The 16,697-nt window shown below is 45.0% G+C and overlaps 1 protein-coding gene across 5 annotated transcripts in view; it reads right to left on the reverse strand.

Moving 5' to 3' along the window:
- Positions 1–16,697, reverse strand: part of LOC129855546 (myomegalin-like) — a 137,775-nt gene that overhangs the window by 42,496 nt on the left and 78,582 nt on the right. For 4 of the 5 annotated variants that reach the window (XM_055923326.1, XM_055923325.1, XM_055923324.1 and 1 more), the window contains exons 1-11: positions 5,455–7,649; positions 4,422–4,559; positions 4,058–4,177; positions 3,727–3,819; positions 3,131–3,340; positions 2,836–2,994; positions 2,640–2,744; positions 2,302–2,439; positions 2,039–2,218; positions 1,673–1,867; positions 1,198–1,465 (exon numbers count right to left, since the gene is read on the reverse strand). In XM_055923326.1, coding sequence (XP_055779301.1) covers positions 1,198–1,465; positions 1,673–1,867; positions 2,039–2,218; positions 2,302–2,439; positions 2,640–2,744; positions 2,836–2,994; positions 3,131–3,340; positions 3,727–3,819; positions 4,058–4,177; positions 4,422–4,559; positions 5,455–6,786 — 2,938 coding nt within the window. In that variant the 5' untranslated portion in view covers positions 6,787–7,649. Of the gene's footprint in view, positions 1–1,197; positions 1,466–1,672; positions 1,868–2,038; positions 2,219–2,301; positions 2,440–2,639; positions 2,745–2,835; positions 2,995–3,130; positions 3,341–3,726; positions 3,820–4,057; positions 4,178–4,421; positions 4,560–5,454; positions 7,650–16,697 lie in introns of those variants that run through there. The other variant, XM_055923328.1, reaches the window with a different exon arrangement.

The following is a 16,697-nucleotide window of genomic DNA, read 5'->3' on the forward strand; positions in this document are numbered from 1 at the left end:
GGGGGGGGGGGTTGTGTATACGGTTATATACTCACACACGCTCATGCAGTCATGCATCCACACTGTATGTCTAGGTGGGTTTCTTACCGTTTATCCACACATTAGCTCAACTGATACTACCTACGACTCCAAGTAGAAGCAACTGTGACAGGTTGGAAAGTGGAGAGAATCAGGCAGAGATTGATCTGAACGTAACTGCATACAGATACGTTTATGACCAGTGTACAACTCATGTAGACCATGTGCATGCAGGAAGTACGGGTGGGAGAGAGGGACAGTGGAGCCGAGGCCACCACGAACACCATATAAACCCAACAACATAACACACGGTTTGTTTATTCAGCTCAACACAAGGTTTGCGCTCCATTGATGATGACGTCACAGTACCTGCGACTCAGACGGTAGAGACCGTAGCAAAGCAGCTTTCTGCCATGTTATCCGATCAAACGGTTTCTCATTCAGACAAGCTTGCTGGGTCATGTCTCTGGGAGAAAGGATTCGTATTTGACAAACCTCTAGTCGAAGAGAGGGCGATTCCCAAGGTCAGAAAACAACGTTTTATTATTACATACCGTGGCACTCAGACAACGGTTTATAGATATGACCCACACAATGAGCTAAAAGGAATAATAATAATTCATGGTTGTTGAAATGTGCCGTACTCTGGCTAAAGCAAAACATCACTTCTAATCAACTTGAAGCGCACATTTCAGACGGCAGTCGTTATTAGATATATCTATACAAATAGCAGAGACTGCTATATCAACACGCAATACCATGGCATGGTATATAACCACCATGAATCATGCAGTTGAACATGCCGAGGGCACACACATTAGTATAAAGAGTAGAAGTCATAACATAAAACATATGATGCTATCGACACGATCATACAAAGTTCAAAATCCCTTGTATTGTATGTAAACACAAGTCATATCTTCCCTCTGTTTCTCTTGCCTCCTGGTTATACATTAAAAGAAGCATTTGATACCTAAGCTGCCGTAAACATAATCTAATGCATTACACAATTAAAACATACAAATGTGGAATTGCACAAAGCTTTACAAAAAAAGATAAAATCATATTAAAAAATCTATTAGCTGATATATAAATAACATTGTGAAGTTTTAACTATGGTTACATCACCCCAAAAAAGGTGCCACTACAGACAGAGCCCCATGCTCCTCTGATGCCCACCTTCAAACTCTGCCTGCCTGTCAGCTGGCCTGGCAGTGCCCTGGGTCCTGAGGCCCGTGAGCTCAGCCTGGGCCTCCCTCTCCCTCCTCAGAGCCAGACGCAGTTCCTCCTGCAAGGCCCGGAGGTCCTGGCTGGTCCCCTGGAAGTCTGGACCCTGGAGGTCTAGCTGAGACCCATAGGCCAGGGAGCAAGAGGTTAGCTGTCTGCGGAGCTCCTGGAGACGTACAGTCTGCTCACTCATCACCTCACCCAGACGACCTGCCGATTCCTGGAGGGGGAGAAGAGTGAGGAGAGGGAGGGAAAGGATGGAGGTTTTTCGGGATTAAAAGATCTGACTCAATACAGCTTCTTTGTGGCAGAAGTCTCTTTCTCTCTCTCATTCTCTCACTCTTTCTTTCTCTTCTCATTCTCTCTGCCCAATCAGTCCCTCAGACTATACCAAACCACAGCTCTCAGGCCAGTGTGGTTTTATTACCTGGATGTACTGGTCTCTGGTGCCGATGGTGTTGAGCAGGTCTTGGACCTGTGAGTGATGCTCCTGGGCCTGGCGGCCGCGGTCGGACAACAGTTCCTGGAACAGTTTCTCCTTCAGAGAGAGGCGAGCCTTCAGCTCCTCCACCACCTCACTGGGACCTGCCTTCACCTTACCTAGCAGGGCTCCGGTCAGGTCCTGGGATGCAGAGAGCGAGAGATAATGTGCGAGAGTGACAGAGACAGAGGGAGAGAAAGAGAGAGCGAGAGAGAAGAATATAAATTGCAAATAGTGTGAAGAATCAAGAAGCATTTGTGCTGGTGTACAGTATATGTATACCGTGGCAAGTGTATAATTAGGGCATGTCACCTCAGCCTCATTGGTACGTGTGTTCAGGGCGTTCTGTAGCTGGCTGATGAGCGTGTCTCTCTCTCTCAGGCTGCGGCTGTGTCTCTCCTCCCTGCCCTCATGGTGGCGCTGTACACTCCTCCATGCCTCACACACCTGCTCCAGCTCCAAACCCTTCCCACGCACCAGCACTTCCAGACTCTTTGACACACACACAAGATAGAAGGAACTCAGTAACCAGTGTGTGTGCGTGCGTGCGTGCGTGCGTGCGCGTTCATCAGTACCGTGATGGTCTCTTCGTTGTTGGACAGTACACAGTGTTGTCTCTCCAGGTCTCTCTCTTTCTCTCTGAGAAGAAGCTGTAGCCGACGCATCTCTCCCTCCTTCTCCTCCACACAGCGGAACTTTTCATCCACCGCTCGCTGATGGGAGGGAACACAACAAAATAGAAGAATATAATGCATCTCTAATGGAACGTAGCTGTCAATCACCACCATACAGGACACTGCTGTCCATGCAGCCCACGCAGTCCTGTATCATGAGTTTGATGGAAAATTGCCCGCCTCTTATATCTGTAACATGTTTTCGTTGAGGTTCAACTCTCGTAGACTGTGACTCTCACCTCCAGTGCTCTGTCCCTGTCCTTGATGCGATCTTTCAGTTTGGTGAAGAGAGTGTCTCTCTTCTCCCTAGGGTCCTGCTGTTGGTCCAACAACTCGGAGTACTCCTGAGAGACAGGGACAGTGTGTGTTAGGAAGGCTGTGTACGAGGGAGGTGGTGTGTGTGCAGGCGTGTGTGAGTGTGTGTCTGTTTCTAACCTGCAACAGCTGCTCTTTGGTCTGTAGCGAGGTCCTCAGCTCTCGGATGCTCTTCTCCCTCTCCTCCTCCTCTCTCCGTCTCTCTCCCTTCTTCTCTTTCAGCTGTTCCTCTTTCCGCTGCAGCTCTGATCGAGCTTTCTCAAGCACCAGATGCAAGTCCTAGAGCAGACAGGTAGCATCACAGTCTCATACAATGTTTACACACAAGCAAACGCATGCACGTACTCACAAAATGAAAAGATAACACCATTGCAAGGCTAAGCCACGCACACAGACACACACCGTCCCCCCACACCTGGTTGTGTCTCTCAGTACTGTGTCTGTGCTCCATGACTCCCTGTAGGTCTGTCTCCAGGCGGTGCAGGGCTCTGGTGAGGTCCTCCTCCCTCCTGGTGGCCTGACGCTGGGCCCTCTGGCCTTCCTGCAGCTCCAGCTGGGCCTGGAACAGAGAGCCCTGGAGGGCCAGCACCTCCCCCTGCCCTCGCACTAACTCTGCCCCAGACACCTGCACCCGAGACGGGGTAGAGAGAGAGGAGATGAGGAGAGTGTGGGTGGAAGAGAGCCAGAGAGTGAAGGCGGTTTACAGATAGCTCTATGTGCTGTGTGCTGGGGTCAGCTGTGCTTTCTCTGTACTAGCACTGTGGGACATAACAAAGGATCCTATTAAGCTTGTGTATTAATACAAGGTCTATTAGAGATGGAGAAAGCCAAGCTCATATTACTCTCAATTATCATGTTGATAAAATTGTAACACACTACACAAACCGTAAATGACGGTGTCGTCACGTCAGCTGTAGATTTAAGAGCATTTTAGTGGTCTAAGACTTTAGTATGTGTGTGTGTGTGTGAGTGTGAGTGTGAGGTGTGCGTACGGTTCGGAGGAGGGCTGACCTGTAGTGTCTGGACCTCGGTTCTGTTGGCCAGCTCTTTCAAAGAACACAGCACGTTATTCTGCTCCTCTATGACCCGGTACAACTCTGCTGCCTGAGACGGAGACACACGAAACACACAAAAAGACATGAGTAAAGTAACCTATTGTTCATCGTTGGTTGGACACAATACCGTGTAAAGTGGCATGCTGTTCCGGCTTTTCCTTGTGTACCTCCCTCTCTCCTACCAGAGTCTCCTCGTCTCTCATTTTCTCGCTTTCTGTTTGTCCGTCTCTCACTCTCACTCTTTTTGCCTCTCCTTCATTCCCTCTCCCTCCCTCTTCCCTCTGTACCTCAGTCTCCTTGCTGTTGACAGTGTCAGTGAGGTTGAGGACGTTTCGTTCCTGTCTCTGGGCCTTCTCTCTGACCAAGCGCAGCTCACACTCCATGTCCCCGAGTCGCACCTGCAGCTTCTACACATCACATTCACAGACACATCAGAGAAGTGCTAAAAATCGAATACTTGTAGTTTGTTTTTTAAATAAATAGTTTATAAGCAGGCCTTTGAATTAATAGTTACATTTAGTGTTTATTTTCTTAAGATTGAACAAATAATCCGCCCTGGATGCATGTCTACTGTACGCTACGGTCAAGTAGAGTAAAAATAGGAACTGCTTCAGAAGGAGGAATGGTGAAAGTCTGAGGGGGAAGCAGTACCTGGTTCCTGGCCTCGCTCTCTCTGATCTTGGCCTGTAGAGAGTGGACCTGGAGCTGGGCCGTCTGGAGCTCAGTAACACACTCACTTGCAGCAGTCTCATACTGACGAAGCTGGCCTTGCTGTTCATCTAGCAGCCTCTGAAACACACAACACAACACGCACAAATAGGTTCAGGTTTATCAAATGTAAAAAAAATGCACGTATACGTACACACACACTTCCCTTGCCCCTGTGTGAGCGTGGAAAGTGATGAGGTCAGTTCACTGCACTATAACTTCCTGAGAAAGTAGTCCCTGTTTCCACGCCAGAGTGGCATTTACTTCCTGTTTTTTGTTTTTCAGCTCTATAGAGCCCAATTTGCCCAATTTGTAAGTCGCTCTGGATAAGAGCGTCTGCTAAATGACTTAAATGTACGGTAAATGTAAATGTATCTTTATGACTGTGAGGGGCTGTTTCGGTCTGTAAAGCCTCTAGCAGTCAGGGATAGTGAAATAACTCAAATATCCTTGTCATTTAATTTCAAAGATCAACCAATCCTGCTCCCACATAATGTGCTGTAAACTCATTACCGGTAGAACACACACACTAATACACACACAGGGCGCACAGCTGGGCTCTAATGATTACATACTGTTCCATCAGTTCAGTGAACCAACCTTCAGTGGAAAAACCAACCCACTAAACTCCCTGAGTCATACTTTATTTCAGAATATCAGTGCGCTCATTCCTAGCCATGTGTCAAGGATAGCTAATTATTAACACGACAAAGGAAGCTATGGAGGTGGATTAAACAGAGGAGAGCATGCCTAACACGGGGCATCGTTGTTCATATAGCAACCATCGTCATGGCTACAGACGTGTTGCTAGGACAACGATGGGGAAAAGTGCTTTGATTGTCTGTAGAATCACGACCCTTCCAGGCCAGTAGATACCATCCCATCTCCTCCCCAATTCAAGCCCCTCTATCTGGTCTCGTTAGTTCCAGCGTGTCTGTTCTATGAGCCAGGGGCTGGTGGTGGTCTTGCTAGGTACCTGCTGGAAGCAGAAGGGGCCACACTGCACATAGTCATCAAGCCACTGCTCCTCCATCTCTGACAGCTCTGTCTGCAGCTCCTGCTGACTGCTGGGGCTCACCAGCTCTGGGATACCAGGGTGGGAGTAGAGGTCATAGTCTGGGGTTCTGAGGGACAGGGGGAGCCCAGGGAGGCCCGTCTCCAGTTTGGGTTTGACCAGGATAGGGAGCTTGCTGCCTTGAGGGGATTTTAGAGGTCTGTACTCCCAGATCCTCACTAGACTTAGAGCCAGCTCCATGGTCAACCCAGAGACTGACCCCTCCCTGGGGGCATCATCCCCCTGGAGACGAGGGTCCCTCCTCTGATCCCTCCCTGGGTCCTTCTCTCCTCCCTCTCTCTGCTCTTCCTCTTCCCCAACTTGGTGAGCGGTGCAGGGCTGAGCCACGTCCACGGCTGTGTCCTGAGATTCTATCGATGAGCCCGGGCTGAGGGTTATCCTCTCTGTGTCCCCATCGCACAGGGTCCTGTCGCTCTCTGGCCCCATGGGAGGGGAGTCGGAGGGGACAGGCGTGGACTCTGACCCTGTGGAGGTCTCCTTACCCCCCATGGCACTGCCTAAGTAGCGGGTGGAGGGTTCACACGACGTGCTCCTCCTGCCTAACCGCCGAGGCACCTTACACACGGCCTCGTAGTCAGAGTCGGCCACACGGAGAGCCGCACACCCTCTGCACCGCCTGGAGCAATGCCCAGACAGAGTCTCTGATCCTGAGCATTGAGGGTGATGATGCTGGGTGTGGTGCTGGTGATCCGGGGCCGGACTCTGCTGGTCCTCGTGGTCGGCCCAGGACTCGTACACAGAATAGGCCAGGTCGCCCTGAAGCAGGGAGCTGTACCTGGCCTCCTGCAGGGCTGAGAGGTCCACCACAGGGGAGTCACCCTCAGACCGCCCACCACTCTCTGTCCCTCCAGCCCCAGTACCCCCGAGCCCTATCCCCATTCCCATCCCAGTCTGATCCTGGGTCTGGTCCTCTGTGTTGTTCTTCCAGTACAAGCCTCCTATACCCTGTCTCAGCCGGTCCTTCTCCAACAGCAGCTTGTGCAGGCGCTCCAGGGACAGAGCCTCCACGCGGGCGATCACCGTGTCGAAGCGGTACATGCGGTCCAGCATGAAGGCACACTTGGAACAGGCAAACTCCCCCCGGCCATCACGGGTCAGCTCTCTGCCCAGGGCGTGGGACAGCAGCACCTGCAGGTTGAGTTTGGAGGCCGGGTGGAAGATCCATCGCCGCTGATTACCACAGAGCTCGCGGGCGCAGATCCGACACGCCTCCTTCATTTTAATGTCCAACATTACAGTGAAGTTCTGCTCTCAGTTTTACTGGAGGGAAATTGTGTCTGTTCAGATTGTTCAGGCAATAAAATAAAATGTATTGTGCCTGCAGTTTGGAGATCAATAATCCATGATTTTATTGAAATGATTTAGCTGTGCAATGTTCATTTACTTTTCTTCTATGTTTTATAAAAATGTGTTCAAAATAAATAGTAGCGTAATAGACTAGTAGTTACTAGTACATTGTGCCGATTTGCCGTTATGAAAGCTCATCGTTGCATCATTGATGAAGAGAACGGGGTAGCCTATGCTCTTTGCAGTGCTTTGAAGGGGCACAATGATTTCTATTCAATCGCGATTATATCTATTCAAGATCATCTAAAAATGTAGACTGTAGTCTAATCAAACATGGTCAATATATGGAATATAGCGTAATAAGAAAGAGACGTCTGTCATTTGTGATAAGCGCCCAAATCCAGTGTCGTTGTCGTTGTAAGTGTCTCCCAACACTGGGTCTAATCGGTCGAAACGCTTTCAATTCTTCACAAAATGTCATCAAACAGATCGCACATTATCAATAGTGCTCATTTCAGATCTAAACAAAATATATCACGCTATTCTTTTCACTGCCGATGTCATCTCATACTGCATTTTCTGACACGGCTCATCCAAGACAACAAATTACAGTTGCGCTGTCTCATCTGAATTCACCGTCCGAAAGAAAAATACTGTAGTGGAGAAAAAAGGTGTGGGTGTCCCGTTATTTTTCGGCTCCCTGGTAGCAGTTTACCGGACCGTGTGACGAGGAAGGGAGAACATGGAACCGATGGTTTCCACGTGTATCAGAACAGGGCGCGATGGAAACGTTGATCAGGGTTGCCAGGTCCATAAAATATACTAAACAAATGACCAAACAAAACCCGCGCAAAAGGCCTGAAAATTAACTATTTTTTTCACAGCAAAAGAGTTGCCACATTTATACAATAAATAATGTTTCCAGTATGTTAAAGAAACAATAAAGGAATATCGACGTAACTTGTAACGACTTTAGAAGCAAAATTGGGCCAGTGCCCCTGTGACAACAATTTTGAAATACTTTTTACATAACACATTTTTGCTATCTTTCTTTTTTTACATCCGTTATTAGACAGTGGCAACGATGTTGATTATGAACATGGTCTTTTGCCTGCTAATGCCTGCAATGCAGTGAAGAAAACGATGACAACAATAACATCTAATGTAACTGGCCCCTTTAACAGTACAACTGGCCCCAGCTTGGCCCCCCCCCAGCTGAAATGGTCTAGAACGGCCACTGCATGAGGTAATAAACACATTTGAATATGTTGTAAGATAAAATATAATTTGCCCTTATTAAACTCCCCAGATAATTTTCCAACAATGGATGTCGATTTAACTGACTGCTTGATGACTGACTGCTTTGATTAAGCAAAAAGGCATGAGGGGTTATGGTACAGTACATGGCTAATATACCACAGCTAAGGGCTGTTTTACGCAAGACACAACAAGGAGTGCCTGGATACAGCTGTTAGCCATGGTATATGGGCCATATACCACAAACCCCATGGTGCCTAATAGCTATTATAAACTGTTTACCAACGTAACTAGAACAGTAAAAAAAATGTTTGGTCATACCCGTGGTATAAGGTCTGATACACCATGGCTCTCAGCTTATCAGCATTAGGCCTCAAGCCCGGGTTTATAATTGTAAATAAATCCCTTTTGCGCAAGTGCATAACTAAAGCTAAATCCGAAAGATGAGTTTGAGTGATGAAAGTTGAACAGAGGATCTCAATCTCTGAGCAGGAAACACTTGGAAGAAGAACAAAAATGAATGTTAGTCTATGTTCTGGCAATTGTGCAGTTAATATGGGCCAGATGTTTAAGACAACAAACAGGTACAAATGGCCCATTTGCGAGATGGACTTGTCATTTCGATAGGCATAGGCTACAGACTCAAATCTGGGTTTATGATTGGAATTCAACTTTGCCATGGTTTGCTTCGATAGGTGAAGGTAGCCTATAGTCCCTGATAGGCCTACATTTTATTTCAGATAGTCTACAGTAGCCTAGGCAAGATGTGGTCCAGATGTAAACTGAACGATTTAGCAGTTGGTTTAGATCAAATTAACAGACTAATTCATTCGCAATTTCGAGGTAAGAAGCGCTCGTGTTTCCCAGTAGCCTGCTGGAATAGGCTATTTAGGATGGGGTCATACTTTCAATCACTGAATTTTATATTCATAATTCATTTTTATTTAACATTTATTTTACTAGGAAAATCAGTTAAGAGCAAATTTTTATTTACAATGATGGCCTACCAAAAGGCAAAAGGCCTCCTACGGAGACGGGGGCTGGGATTTTTGAATAAATTAAATATAAATATAGGACAAAACACACATCACGACAAGAGAGACAACAGAACACTACATAAAGCGAGACCTAAGAAAACAACATAGCAAGGCAGCAACACATGACAACACAGCATGGTAGCAACACAACATGACAACAACATGGTAGCAACACAACATGGTAGCAGCACAAAACATGGTACAAACATTATTGGCCACACACAACAGCACAAAGGGCAAGAAGGTAGAGACAACAATACATCACGCAAAGCAGCCACAACTGTCAGTAAGAGTGTCCATGATTGACTCTTTGATTGAAGAGATTGAGATAAAACTGTCCAGTTTGAGTGTTTTTTTGCAGCTCGTTCCAGTCGCTAGCTGCAGCAAACTGAAGAGGAGCGACCCAGGGATGTGTGTGCTTTGGGGACCTTTAAAAGAATGTGACTGGCAGAACGGGTGTTGTAAGTGGAGGATGAGGGCTGCAGTAGATATCTCAGATAGGGGGGAGTGAGGTTTAAGAGGGTTTTATAAATAAGCATCAACCAGTGGGCCTTGCAACGAGTATACAGAGATGACCAGTTTACAGAGGAGTATAGAGTGCAGTGAGCTACTGCCTGAGCTATGTTGTTGATGTATATTAACTTCTTATGGCTGCAGGGGCAGTATTGAGTAGCTTGGATGAAAGGTGCCCAGAGGTGCCCATAGTAAACTGCCTGCTCCTCAGTCCCAGTTGCTAATATATGCATATTATTATTCGTATTGGATAGAAAACACTCTGAAGATTCTAAAACTGTTTGAATGATGTCTGTGAGTATAACAGAACTCATATGGCAGGCAAAAAGTTGAGAAAAAATCCAAACAGGAAGTGGGAATTCTGAGGCTGGTCGATTTTCGAAGATTTTCGAAGTCGATTTTCGAAGATCCTATTGAATTCACAGCGAGATATTGATGAGTTTGCACCTCCTACGGCTTCCACTAGATGTCAACAGTCTGTAAAACCTTGTCTGATGCCTCTACTGTGAAGGGGGGCCGAATGAGAGGGGAATTAGTTAGGTCTGCCATGACTTGACCATGCTCTGACCATGCGCGTTCACATGAGAGGGAGCTCTGTTCCATCGCTCATCTGAAGTCAATGTAATTCTCCGGTTGGAACGTTATTCAAGATTTATGTTAAAAACATTCTAAAGATTGATTCAATACATCATTTGACATGTTTCTACTGACTGTTACTGAACTTTTGGACATTTCGTCACCTTTTAGTGAACGTGCTTCCTGACGTTGGACTTGTTTACCAAACACGCTAACAAAAATAGCTATTTGGACATAAACGATGGACATTACCGAACAAAACAAACATTTATTGTGGAAGTGGGAGTGCTGGGAGTGCATTCCGACGAAGATCAGCAAGGGTAAGGGAAGATTTATAATGCTTTTTATGAGTTTTGTTGACTGCACAATTTGGCGGGTAACTGTATGGCTTGCTTTTGTGGCTGAACACTGTTCTCAGATTATTGAATATTGTGCTTTTGGCTTAAATCTTTTTGAAATCTGACACAGTGGTTGCATTAAGAACAAGTGTATCTTTAATTCTATGTAAAACATGTATCTTTCATCAAAGTTTATGATGAGTATTTCTGTTATTTGACGTGGCTCTCTGCAATTTCTCCGGATATTTTGGAGGCATTTCTGAACATGGCGCCAATGTAAACTGAGGTTTTTGGATATAAACATTAACTTTATCGAACAAAACATATATGTATTGTGTAACATGAAGTCCTATGAGTGTCATCTGAGGAAGATCATCACAGGTTTTTGATTGATTTTATCTCTATTTCTGCTTTTTGTGACTCCTTTTTGTGACTTTCTGCTTTTTGTGACTCCTTGTCTGTGATTTTGCGGTGACCTAACATAATCGCTTGTGGTGCTTCCGCTGAAAAGCCTATTTGAAATCGGACACTTTGGTGGAATTAACAACAAGATTACCTTTAAAATGGTATAAGATACATGTATGTTTGAGGAATTTTAATTATGAGATTTCTGTGGTTTGAATTTGGCGCCCTGCAATTTCACTGGCTGTTGTCATATCGATCCCGTTAACGGGATTGCAGCCATAAGAAGTTTTAAGAAGCGTGTGGGGCCTAGGATCAAGCCTTGGGATACTCCCCTGGTGACAGGCAGTGGCTGAGACAGCAGATGTTCTGATTTTATACACTGCACTCTTTGAGAGAGGTAGTTAGCAAACCAGGCCAAAGACCACTCAGAGACACCAATACTCCTTAGCCGGCCCACAAGAATGGAATGGTCTACCGTATCAAAAGCTTTGGCCAAGTCAATAAAAATAGCAGCGCAACATTGCTTAGAATCAAGGGCAATGGTGACATCATTGATGACCTTTAAGGTTGCAGTGACACATCCATAACCTGAGCGGAAACCAGATTGCATACCAGAAAGAATACTATAGACATCAAGAAAGCCAGTCAGTTGATTATTGACAAGTTTTTCCAACACTTTTGATAAACAGGGCAAAATAGAAATAGGCCTATAACAGTTAGGATCAGCTTGATCTCCCCCTTTAAATAAAGGATGAACTGTGGCTGCCTTCCAAGCAATGGGAACCTCCCCAGAAAGGAGAGACAGGTTAAAAAGGTTGGCGATAGGTTTGGAGATGATAGGGGTAGCAACCTTAAAGAAAAAAGGTCTAAACCATCTGACCCAGATGTTTTTTGGGGGTCAAGTTTCAGGAGCTCCTTTAGCACCTCGGACTCAGTGACTGCCTGCAGGGAGAAACTTTGTAGCGGGGCAGGGGAAAAAGAGGGAGAAGCATCGGGGATAGTAGCATTAGAAGAGGTGGGAGATGAGGATATTTTGGACGGGCAAGGAGGCATGGCTGAATCAAATAGGAATCCTGACTGAATGAAGTGGTGATTAAAGAGCTCAGCCATGTGCTTCTTGTCAGTAACAACCACATCATCAACATTAAGGGACATGGACAGCTATCAGGAGGAGGGTTTATTCTCCAGTTCTTTAACCGTTTTCCAGAACTTCTTGGGGTTAGACCCACAGAGAGAGAGAACTGCTCCTTGAAGTAACTAACTTTGGTCTTCCGGATGGCCTGGGTGCACTTATTTCTCATTTGCCTGAACGAGAGCCAGTCAGCCTGAGTATGCGTGTGCCGAGCCTTTCGCCAAATGCAATTCTTGAGGTGGAGTAACTCTGCAAGATCACGGTTGAACCAGGGGCTGAATCTGTTTTTAATTCTCATTTTCTATATGGGGGGGTGTTTAACAATACCACCGAAAAATAAAATAAAATAAGGTCCAAGCGTCTTTGACAGAGGGGATCAAACTGATTCATTACCATTTTACAGAGGCCAGCTCAGGAAGGAAGGCTTGCTCATTAAAGTTTTTTTAGCAAGAGTCTATGACAAATCAGGACAGGTTGTTTTACAAACACAAGCTGTAAAACAGTGATCACTAAGGTCATTACAGAAAACACCAGACTGATGCCTAACAGGATTATTTGTAAGTATAACATCGAGGAGAGAATTACCTTTACGGGATCGGTGTCCCTAAACCGGGACAGTTGTTGCTAATGTGCGTTAATGTGACTAGAATGACGTTGTATACAACAGCCAACTTTCCAGGACATAGACACTTCTGACCCACTGGGAATGTGATGAAAGAAATACAAGCTGAAATAAATAATTCTCTCTACTATTATTCTGACATTTCACATGTATATATACAGTTAAAGTCAGAAGTTTACATACATCTTAGCCAAATACATTTAATACCACCTAACTGAGGAACTCAATTTAACCTTGCGCAATACCCTAGATGCAGTCGCACCCCTAAAAACCAAAAACATTTGTCATAAGAAACTAGCTCCCTGGTATACAGAAAATACCCGAGCTCTGAAGCAAGCTTCCAGAAAATTGGAACGGAAATGGCGCCACACCAAACTGTAAGTCTTTCGACTAGCTTGGAAAGAGAGTACCGTGCAGTATCAAAGAGCCCTCACTGCTGCTCGATCATCCTATTTTTCCAACTTAATTGAGGAACATAAGAACAATCCCCAAAAATGTTTTGATACTGTCGCAAAGCTAACTAAAAAGCAGCTTTCCCAAGTGAGGATGGCTTTCACTTCAGCAGTGATAAATTCATGAACTTCTTTGAGGAAAAGATCATGATCATTAGAAAGCAAATTACGGACTCCTCTTTGAATCTGCGTATTCCTCCAAAGCGCAGTTGCCCTGAGTCTGCACAACTCTGTCAGGAACTAGGATCAAGGGAGACAATTAAGTGTTTTAGTACTATATCACTTGACACAATGATGAAAATAATCATGGCCTCTAAACCTTCAAGCTGCATACTGGACCCTATTCGAACTAAACTACTGAAAGAGCTGTTTCCTGTGCTTGGCCCTCCTATGTTGAACATAATAAACGTTTCTCTATCCACCAGATGTGTACCAAACTCTCTAAAAGTGGCAGTAATAAAGCCTCTCTTGAAAAAGCCAAACCTTGACCCAGAAAATATAAAAAAACGAATCGGCCTATATCGAATCTCCCATTCCTCTCAATTTATTTTTGAAAAAGCTGTTGCGCAGCAACTCACTGCCTTCCTGAAGACAAACAATGTATATGAAATGCTTCAGTCTGGTTTTAGACTCCATCATAGCACTGAGACTGCACTCGTGAAGGTGGTAAATTACATTTTAATGGTGTCAGACCGAGGCTCTGCATCTGTCCTCCTGCTCCAAGACCTTAGTGCTGATACCATCGATCACCACATTCTTTTGGAGAGATTGGAAACCCAAATTGGTCTACACGGACAGGTTCTGGCCTGGTTTAGATCTTATCTGTCGGAAAGATATCAGCTTGTCTCTGTGGAGGGTTTGTCCTCTGACAAATCAACTGTACATTTCTGTGTTCCTTTTAGGACCACTATTGTTTTCACTATATACACTGCTCAAAAAAATAAAAGGGAACACTTAAACAACACAATGTTATTCCAAGTCAATAACACTTCTGTGAAATCAAACTGTCCACTTAGGAAGCAACACTGATTGAAAATAAATTTCACATGCTGTTGTGCAAATGGAATAGACAAAAGGTGGAAATTATAGGCAATTAGCAAGACACCCCCAATAAAGGAGTGGTTCTGCAGGTGGTGACCACAGACCACTTCTCAGTTCCTATGCTTCCTGGCTGATGTTTTGGTCACTTTTGAATGCTGGCGGTGCTTTCACTCTAGTGGTAGCATGAGACGGAGTCTACAACCCACACAAGTGGCTCAGGTAGTGCAGCTCATCCAGGATGGCACATCAATGCGAGCTGTGGCAAGAAGGTTTGCTGTGTCTGTCAGCGTAGTGTCCAGAGCATGGAGGCTCTACCAGGAGACAGGCCAGTACATCAGGAGACGTGGAGGAGGCTGTAGGAGGGCAACAACCCAGCAGCAGGACCGCTACCTCCACCTTTTGTGCAAGGAGGAGCACTGCCAGAGCCCTGCAAAATGACCTCCAGCAGGCCACAAATGTGCAAATGTGTCCCTAATTTAAGGATTTTACATGACTGGGCAGGGACAGCCATGGATGGGCCTGGGAGGGCATAGGCCCACCCACTTGGGAGCCAGCCCCAGCCAATCAGAATGACTTCATCCCCACAAAAGGGCTTTATTACAGACAGAAATACTCCTCAGTTTCATCAGCTGTCCGGGTGGCTGGTCTCAAACGATCCTGCAGGTGAAGAAGCTGGATGTGGAGGTCCTGGGCTGGCTTGGTTACACGTGGTCTGCGGTTGTGAGGCCAGTTGGATGTACTGCCAAATTCTCAAAAACAACGTTGGAGGCTTATGGTAGAGAAATTAACATTCAATCCTCTGGCAAAAGCTCTGGTGGACATTCCTCCAGTCAGTATGCCAATTGCACACTCCCTCAGATCTTGAGACATCGGTCTCATTGTGTTGTGTGACAAAACTGCACATTGTCCCCAGTACAAGTTGCACCTGTGTAATGATCATGCTGTCTAATCAGCTCCTTGATATGCCACACCTGTCAGGTGGATGGATTATCTTGGCAAATGAGAAATGCTCACTAACAGGGTTGTAAACAAATTTGTGCACAACATTTTAGAGAAATAAGCTTTTGGTGCATATGTAACATTTCTGTGATCATTTATTTTAGCTCATGAAACATGGGGCCAACACTTCACATGTTGCGTTTTATATATTTTTTCAATTTATATCTACTTTATGAGAAATGCCAATGGCAGCCGGGGTGCAACTTAGAAGTAACCCAAAAACCTGCAACCCGCGACCAATACATTTCCCCCTGCAACATCATTTTCAAAGTAGCCCAATTTTCCAAAAAATAACTCACATGGCAACCCTGACTTTGACACACTGGAATGTACCATTTCCCCTGCCTGTTGACACACCGGAATGTACCATATCCCTGAAACCAGGGTGATATATTATTCCTCTCCTGAGCATAATGGCTGCCTGTCTAAAAAACATCACATTACATAACCATATAGAGTTCCATTTATACTTTCCTCCCAAATACTTTTATATTATTATCCCTTCAGTTTTTACTGTCCTGTTTTATAGATAATCATGCAGGTAGAAATATATAGGTCTAAAAAGTATGGTACTGTCATTATCGGCATGTTCTGTTATTATAATCCATAATAGAAATATAAACTCATAGCCTAATAGAAAATAACATCTGAACGTATACTTCTGAACTGATCACTGTGTTTGTACTTGAAACTTAGAATTAGGCCATCATTTCATGTTCATTTGCTTGAAAGGTTCTTCTGTCTACTGTGCTGAAGTCATATGCTACTATGTTAGAATGAGTTCATCTCTTCCCCGAGGCAGGAATTTTCCAGCATCACTCAGGTTTTTGGCCTTCACACACATAGGCCCTCATTTCAGCTAAAAACAAGGGGGATAAGGGGAGGAGGGTCCCTGCTCCCTTCCAATCACATGATGCTGTGTGCAGGGATGAGAGTTTAACCCAAATCCTGCCTCTCAAGCTCCAAGCATTTTCCATGCAGTGGAAACATGAATCTTCCCCACCCTTAGTGCCCTATCTTTCATTATGACTGCTGTTTATATTGATATAACATGATGATATGTGATTTGTTTTCTCCAGGGGGTGTAGACCTTTGGAACTCAGTGAACAAACCTCTAATGTACATTTGTCACCCAAAAAGATCTAATAACTGAACCCTGGAGACGAAATGCCATAACAGCAATCAACCCTAATTATCAACACAATCAAAACTGTATTAATCCTAATCAGTTGAAATCACAGAAGTATTTTTATTTCTCTGGTTTATTTATCTGGAAATGACTGAAAAATAAGAAAAGTGGCATAAAGAGAGTAAAGAAAGGCTAAAAAAAGACCAAAGTGGCAGACTGTGATTTAATTGTAATTATAGCTGGCGTCAGTCAGTCAGGAGACCCAGTTTAACCTTTGGAATAACAATGTGTGTGTGTTGTGTCAGACATTTACATAAACATGACCTCTTCTCTTTGATTTGCGCTGTAAAACATTA

The sequence above is a fragment of the Salvelinus fontinalis genome, chromosome 5 (assembly GCF_029448725.1).
Source record: "Salvelinus fontinalis isolate EN_2023a chromosome 5, ASM2944872v1, whole genome shotgun sequence".
NCBI classification, from domain to species: Eukaryota; Metazoa; Chordata; class Actinopteri; order Salmoniformes; family Salmonidae; genus Salvelinus; species Salvelinus fontinalis.